The 8,333-nt window shown below is 34.2% G+C and overlaps 1 protein-coding gene across 1 annotated transcript; it reads left to right on the top strand.

Moving 5' to 3' along the window:
* Window positions 1-1,076: 1,076 nt before the first annotated feature.
* On the top strand, window positions 1,077-7,303 carry LOC110603825 (probable 1-deoxy-D-xylulose-5-phosphate synthase, chloroplastic). Its single transcript, XM_021741757.2, has 10 exons — window positions 1,077-1,588; window positions 2,518-2,637; window positions 2,730-2,894; window positions 3,169-3,319; window positions 3,906-4,174; window positions 4,436-4,718; window positions 5,162-5,454; window positions 5,593-5,871; window positions 6,383-6,667; window positions 6,855-7,303. Exons 1-10 carry the CDS (start codon window positions 1,427-1,429, stop codon window positions 7,002-7,004), a joined length of 2,157 nt encoding a protein of 718 aa, XP_021597449.1. The 5' UTR covers window positions 1,077-1,426; the 3' UTR covers window positions 7,005-7,303.
* The last annotated feature ends 1,030 nt before the right edge of the window (window positions 7,304-8,333 follow it).

Below are 8,333 nucleotides of genomic sequence, written 5' to 3' on the forward strand. Positions count from 1 at the left end.
TATGTTGCTAAATTCTAAGAGTAGTTATTAAATACTTTTATTATTTTTATCATAATTTTAAATAAATTACTATTATTATATTTTATTAAAATCTAATCTAGTTTAAGAACTTAACGTTTCTCTTCTGTAATTTTCAACTATTTTAGTTGTTTTCTCACCATATTGTTAGTTTCATTAAACGCATTTCAATATGAGAAAACTTCTTTAATCAAACTGATCACCAACACTTGTCAAAGCACTTAATTTAGTTTTTTTTATTTTGTTTATTTATATTTTTTTTATTACCTATTTATTTTTATTTTAAAATATCAATATTAAATAATATTTTAACTAGATAAATTACTATAATCACAATATTAAGCAAAATTAAGATTAAAATTAATAATATTTATAATAATATTTAAAAAGTTATGAACTATAATTTAGTTAATTTTGAATATTTAGTTTATTTATTTTTAATATTTAATTTTATAAAAATAGATAGATAGGAGAAGTAATAAAAATTTAAATTTAATAATAATTTTGCTTAGAAAATATGAAATTATGAGAAAGATAAAGAGAGAAATAATATTTTATTGTATTAATTTAAAACTTATTATAGTGAGTGAGTTTAATGATATTCAAATGAAATCATATAGAAATAAAAATGAAACCAAATTTAATTATAAAAAAAAAAAAAAAAAAAAAATCAAATCGGTTTCCTTAGTTATAGGCTTCATTTGGGGCCTTTGTTTTCTGCTCAAGAAAACAGCCTAATTAAAAATGGGATTTCAACAAGGTTAAATGGGAAGTGTTTATGCGAACACAATCCATAACTCAATCAATTAAAACATAATAATAATAATAATAATTACTGGGAATAATTAAAAACAATAAATTTCAAATTTAGATGACAGAACCTTTTTATCCAAGCTGCATTATTTATTATTTTATTTACAGATTTCTTGTTTCATAAAAATAAATATACATAAAAATTTAATTTCTAGTTGACCAGGGATATGGTGAGTGTAAATTACTGAGTTTTACAGAACTGGGGCCCAATCCTACTCTAAAAAAAAAAAGGCTTTCTAGTTCTCATATTTTTCTGATTATAGAAACCAGTCCTATCTCTCAAAATTGTGCTTCCTTTGTCCGATTCTCCTCTCGCATCCTGCCTCAATCTTAGTGAATGTTTTCCCCTTCCGCCGTTTTGGGTGCCTGTCAGCTATATCTGTCATATATTCTTTAATTTTAGTTTTCTTGTCTTATCTGCAAATTGTGTAATTATATATCTTCACAATTTTTGTGATTTCCTCGTTTTCTTCTTCTGGGCGAAGTATTCCATATCGAAACCTTCAATATTGAAGTTTTCTCATGCTGATGAACTCCAAAGTCATATATTTTGCGTCATACTAAATTTTGGGTAGCTGGGTCTCTGTTTTTCCTAATGGGTACTGCTGCTATTGAGTACCCATATGGAATCACTGCACATTCCCGTGGAAAATTTGGTCAGAAGTTGTTGGATACTTCAAGCTCCAAGTTTCCTTATAAAGTGGGATTTTCAAGAACTAACTTGTACGAAAGTTCTGCTTCCATCACCAATTCCAAGGTATGTAAAAAAGTTTTCTACTTTTTTTATTCTTTTAATTACATGCACAGTTGGTATTGGTCTATTTTTCTTGCAGAAAAAAATGAAGTGGAACTATTTGAAGTTTATGTTTGTTGACTTTTGCAGGTCTTCTACTTCGTTTAGTTGATAATTTTTTATTAAATACCACAGTCAAGGCTTCCAATTTCAGTCACCTCAGTTTACGGGCAACAAATGCTATTAAAGATGGATATGATAGTCCTTAGTCCTCTAAGCTTCATTTGTTTATGAACAGAGTTTTCCTTTACGTCTTGAGTTTCTCTAATTTTTGTGCTTGTGACCCTATACTCTTGTGAATTACTGCATCATACACCCAAATGGAGGATAGAATTCAGAATTGGTCCAATGCTTGATGCGTGCATGTGGGTGTTTAGATCTGTGGCTGTGGCTTTTAGGGTCTTACTACACCATGATGCTAAGGCACTGGAGTTTCAATTTTTTCGAATGGAGGGAAGTCCATCATGTGATTAATCCACATTTTTCTTATGAAGCTACCTAAGAAACTACTAATAATCCTAAGAAACTACTAATAATCTTTTAGTTTTGCAAACGAGTTGTATTTTGGGCTTCTATCCTTGTATTATTTTCCTATCAATCTACTCTTTTTCTGAAAAAAAAAAAAAATTCCCAAGTTCTTGTATTCAAGTAAACTATTCGTTAGTCAGTAGAGAATTTTAAGTTCTTACCTAAAATGTCATTGACAAGTTTATTGCACATGCTCAGGATGGTGCTGCAAATTAATCAATTGGCACATTTGAAAGAAAATCTAGATCATCTCCATTTTAGAAACTGAAAATACCTTTGAATAAAGTTCGTATTATTTGCTGCTTTAATATGCAGGTGCATCTGATTTTTTTTCTTTCTTTTTTTTTTTTGTGTTTTTCTGATAGGGATTTGTTCGTCGAATATATTCAGTACCTGATCTTGATGATATCTTCTGGGAGAAAGTCCCAACACCCATACTTGATGTGGTTGAAAAACCTATCCACTTGAAGAATTTGACGTCTAAGGTTAGTCATGAGCTTTTTTATGTATTTTTCCTAACATGGTTTACGGTCTTAAGTTTTCAAATTCTGTAATTACTGGAGATCGGTTGGTGCAGGAACTAAAACAACTAGCTGATGAAATCCGTGCAGAATTGTCGTCTATAGTGTCAAGGACTCACAAATCTATCAAGGCCAGTTTAGCAGTGGTGGAACTGACTGTAGCCCTTCATTATGTTTTTCATGCACCTGTGGACAAGATACTATGGGATGTTGGGGAACAGGTAATCAGCAGCCGTAGCATTCTCAGTGCAGGAATGCTTAGTCAGGAAAAAGAGACTGACTAAATCATGGCCTACTTATTTCTCTGTTTATCTATTTATTTACTCTCCTCTTTTTTTATTTTTTTCTTTTGTGGGGGGGGGGGGGGGGTGTTTCGGTAATGAGATAGGATAGCATCAGTAACTGTTACTTCTAAGCAAAGTGAAATATCAAGCAATTGGACTTCCTTATTGGAACTTAGTATCATTTGCCAATTTTCTATCCATTATTTGGCAGGCATATGCACATAAAATTCTCACAGGAAGGCGATCCCTTATGCATACACTGAGACAAAAGAATGGTCTCTCTGGCTTTACATCTCGGTCTGAGAGCGAATATGATCCATTTGGGGCAGGGCATGGATGCAATAGCATTTCTGCTGGGCTCGGTAATATTTCCTGATGTAGTCCTTGTGCTTATATGAGTATTGACGTTCTATTTTGCACTTTCCTGATGGCAAGGTCTCTGCCTCGAAATTATTCTTTTTTGGTTCTTACTGTTATGGACTTGTTAGCGACTTATATTATATCTGTATTAGGAACTGAGAGATAGCAGATGAAACAAGTTGTAGCTTGGTTGATTTTCATGAATCCATTATACAGTTGTTACTGGCTAATTGACCAAAAGTTCTGAATTTTCCATTTGGTTGATTAGTTAAATATGTCCCAGAAATCTAGCTAGGAAGTATAAATAACAGTTCTAGTTGTCTTGTATGTTTTTGTTAATATGGATATGTTCTTTCTTGGACCTTTATCTCTTGTTTCTCGCTATCTGTATGTCATTTCCCAAAACTCTTCTTATCCTGCTGCCAAACGCTAGAGGTAGGCCTATGATTTCAGGTCTTAAACAGTCTGCTGTGCTATTAGCCTATGAAATAAACTTCTCAAGTTCCTTAAATTGAAAATTTCTAATATGTTTGCTTGTTTTTATGATTATGGTTAAACTTTAAGAGTGAAAAACTGCTTTCTATTCAGGGATGGCAATTGCACGTGATATGAAAGGGAAACGAGAACGTGTTGTTACAGTCATCAGCAATGGGACAACTATGGCTGGTCAGGTCTATGAAGCAATGAGCAATGCAGGCTATCTGGATTCAAATATGATAGTCATTTTAAATGACAGCCATCACTCTTTGCATCGAAAGATTGAAGAGGGTCCCAAGACTACCATCAATGCTCTATCTAGTACCCTAAGCAAGCTCCAGTCAAATAAATCATTTCGGAAGCTTAGAGAAGTTGCAAAGGTATTTTCTACATTTTACTTTATACTTACTTGACTAAGCTCTAAAGGACCATTACCCAACTATGTTTCAATGAGGTAGTGGATAAGTGTGGAACATGAGCAATGCAATTTTATTCATGTTATTAATTTCTATGAAAACTATAGAACTATCAGATTCTGTGCTTTATGCTGCTGTAACTCATTCTTTAAATTTTTATATCATCTTGAGAGTGAATTCTGAGTTTTTTTATTCATCTCTCTCCCTCTCCTCCTTTTTGTCAAGGGTGTTACCAAAAGAATCGGTGGGAGTATGCATGAAATAGCAGCCAAAGTTGATGAGTTTGCACGTGGTTTGATGGGTCCTCCAGGAGCAACCCTTTTTGAAGAACTTGGTTTGTATTACATAGGTCCTGTTGATGGACACAACATTGAAGACCTAGTTTGTGTTCTACAAGAAGTGGCATCCCTGGATTCTATGGGTCCTGTCTTGGTACATGTAATAACAGAAGAAAATAGAGAACGGGAAGATAAGCAAAAGGATGGCAAATTGGAAAACCTGCAGGAAGGTATTTCACTTCTAATGCTTCAAAGCACTTGTGCTTGTTTCATTAATCACTAACTTAAGCATGTGCAGTGCTGAAAGTACCATTGCTATGGGGATATTGTTGTAGAAATCAACGCATTTGGTTATTTGATTCTCCTTTACTGTCATGACTTAAGCCTTAGGAGTTGTGACCAGTGCCTCGACTTGCCTTACCTTAAGGCTTCCAAATCTTGTAGCAAGCCTGAAACACTTGTAACCATTTCCATCTTCAACATACATCTTTCAGTCTAAACTACACTCACATGTATAAGAAGCATATCATTGGGAGAACTTTTTCAACCTGTAGCAACCCCAAAACATATCAGCTATTTCACAACCATGACCCCACATGTAATAGATAGTGGTTGAAGCCATTTTCATTGTCTTATAGAATCATGTATTATCTTTCTCTCATAACTTTTGCAGGTTCATTTATGTCTGATTCTTCTCTCTGTAATATTCACACTCGAACTTATAGTGATTGCTTTGTGGAGACTTTGATTATGGAAGCAGAGAAGGACAAAGATATTGTGACTGTTCATGCAGGAATGGAAATGGAAACAGCTTTTCAAGTAATTCAGGAAAGATTTCCTGACAGGTTTTTTGATGTGGGAATGGCCGAGCAACATGCAGTTACTTTTTCTGCTGGGTTATCATGTGGAGGGTTGAAGCCATTTTGCATAATTCCTTCTGCCTTTCTACAGAGAGCATATGACCAGGTTCTCTCTCCCTTTCTAGAAACTTTTCTGTAACTGTGGTAGTAACATCAATTATAATACTAGTAAATATATTTGTTGACATCAATCGTGGAATAACTATTAAATTTACTAGAATTGTTTCCTTTGTGGCTTATACAGGTGATCCATGATGTAGATCAACAGAAGATTCCAGTTCGTTTTGTCATTTCAAGTGCAGGATTGGTAGGGTCTGATGGTCCAATGCAGTGTGGGGCATTTGATATAACATACATGTCATGCTTACCAAACATGATTGTTATGGCACCATCTGATGAGGATGAGCTTGTGGACATGGTGGCTACTGCTGTTCACATTGATGATCGTCCAGTCTGCTTCCGTTATCCAAGGGGTGCCATTATTGGGACAGACCACTATGTGCGCAGTGGAATTCCAATTGAGGTCATCCTTTTAACGTCTTTTTTATAACACTCTTCCTTTCAGCTGATATTGACTATACTGGAACCCTTAGTTTTGTTGCTTAAGCAAAAAGGGTACAACTTGTTATCTATGTCAATTTCTAATGCTTAAAATCATTATCATTCTTGTTCTTAATCATTTTGCTTTCTAATTTCCTCTTTCCACATGCTAATATGCTAGCCAACACGCACTCTGTTATGTGTTATTGTGAATAACAAATGCTGTGTTGTGCAGAAATGAATGTGCAGCGTATCAGTCTGAAAAGGTGTTCATATAATCTTACTTGGCATAGCTTTTTTTATATCCTCCTATGTTCTTGTGTTTTTATTCCTTCAAATTTTTTATTCCTTCTTTTTCGTGTAATTGCTGATTCTCTTATCTTCCCTTTCTTTCTCTTTCTTTTTACAGCTACTTCTTGATGCATATTATGAAATTAAGAATTTGAACATTGCACTTGTTCAATTCATTTTGACTGTTGTTTTCTTTTAAGCAGGTTGGAAAAGGGAAAGTTCTTATAGAGGGTAAAGATGTTGCTTTGCTTGGGTATGGGGCAATGGTTCAAAACTGCCTCAAAGCTCGGCACCTTCTTTCAAAGCTGGGCATTGAGGTAACTGTTGCTGATGCAAGATTCTGCAAGCCACTTGACATGAAGCTTCTCAGACAACTATGTGAAAACCATGCATTTCTGGTCACAGTTGAGGAAGGGTCTGTTGGAGGATTTGGATCCCATGTTGCACAGTTCATGGCACTTGATGGACAGCTTGATGGCAGAGTTAAGGTAATACTTTTACTTCTACATGACTTATTAATTAGCTTATTTTCCTAGATATATATAACAAATGGAACTAATAGGCTAGATTTTATACAACTATATCATGGAACCGTATGAGTACAAGCAGTTTATGATTCTACAGTCAGATTATTGTATCTCAATTCTGATCTTTTAATCCAATCCATTTCTCCAGTGGAGGCCTATTGTTTTACCAGACAGCTATATCGAACACGCATTGCCAAAGGAACAGCTAACTCTGGCAGGGCTGACTGGACACCACATTGCTGCAACAGTCCTGAGACTACTTGGCCGCACCCGCGAAGCTCTCCTTTTAATGTCTTAGATATGTATACATTCTCTGTTACAAGGCTCACTGATTGCATGTACCTCAGAGAACAGAGCCAAAGATAGATGGAAGCTTAAGATATTGTTGAGGTTAAAGTCGTTTCGCTGATTTTTTCCCCAGTTTTTAATTCCTAGTAATTATATCAGGCTTGTGATGATTGTATAGGACTGAAAACATTTCTGACAAAACAATTTTTAGGCAAATTTGTTGCCATTTATCAATATTAAGAGCTTGATGAATGTAAACGTAGAATCATGTAGTCATTTATGAATATCATCTTGTTCTGTTCACTTGTACAAGGAACATTAGCCTGTCGTAGCACTAAAACGACAAGAATCCTTACAAGAGATTTTGGTCAAGTGAGTGCAGAATTAGTAGTAGGTAACTAGATACCCAGTAGGTTATTATTATCATTATCTATTTGGATAAAAGTGTAGTGTTGCCCAATGATTTTCATCTTGCATGGCATGCATTTGACTGGAATTAAAATTAAAATGAAAGTGGTAATGGTTTTCTTATTATTTTATAGTGTGTGAAGGAAATGACAAATACTAGAATGTGGGGAATCTAGATATTGCCACCTCATGATGTCCTAAAAACACAAATGAAATTGGTGGAATTCTTTTTTCTTTCCTTCTTTGCATGTGCTTTGGTATTTGGTTATCATTTTCGCACTGTCGTTTCTCTTTATACTATTGAGATTTAGGTAACTTTTAAATTGTTGAATTCCACATCGGTTGTGGAACAGGGTAATGTGACCTTTATATGGGTCATAGACACTCCTTCCCTTTGAACTAGCTTTTGGGATGAGTTAGACCTGACCCAAATTTAATATGATATCAGAACCTTCCCATTAAATATGTCACGCACCAGTAAAAATTCTGGATGTGAGAGTGTGTGTTGAATCCCATATCGATTGTAGAAAGGGGTAATGTGCCCCTTATATGGACCATAGACATTCCTCCCTTTGAGTTAGCATTTGAAATAAGTTAGGTTTTGTCTAAATTTAACATAAATAAATGATACATAGACTCAATTCAGATCCTACGACATCTAGATAATGCAAAAAGAGCATTGGGAATGGGTTCTCATCACTTTTAGGAGCTTAACGAATCTTTCTGATTTCGGTTCAAGTGATTGGCACCATGTGAATTGGTCAAATAGTAAAGTGAGATTAACATTCTGAATCTTGGCAATAAATATATTAACAGATTTATATAAGTGAAAAATGAATTCCTTTTTAATAAAAAAAATTCATTTTTTTTTAAAAATGATTTAATTTTTACTTTAAATAGTAAAATATTGTCTATTAATTAAATTTTTTAA

Source organism: Manihot esculenta, chromosome 16 (assembly GCF_001659605.2).
Source record: "Manihot esculenta cultivar AM560-2 chromosome 16, M.esculenta_v8, whole genome shotgun sequence".
NCBI classification, from domain to species: domain Eukaryota; kingdom Viridiplantae; phylum Streptophyta; class Magnoliopsida; order Malpighiales; family Euphorbiaceae; genus Manihot; species Manihot esculenta.

Excerpts from the sequence above, each read along its gene's own strand:
- LOC110603825 (XM_021741757.2), top strand. The coding sequence starts at position 1,427 with ATGGGTACTGCTGCTATTGAGTACCCATATGGAATCACTGCACATTCC. Across the intron at positions 4,719-5,161 it reads ATTGGAAAACCTGCAGGAAG|GTTCATTTATGTCTGATTCT; the intron begins GTATTTCACTTC and ends TAACTTTTGCAG. Across the intron at positions 5,872-6,382 it reads GCAGTGGAATTCCAATTGAG|GTTGGAAAAGGGAAAGTTCT; the intron begins GTCATCCTTTTA and ends TCTTTTAAGCAG.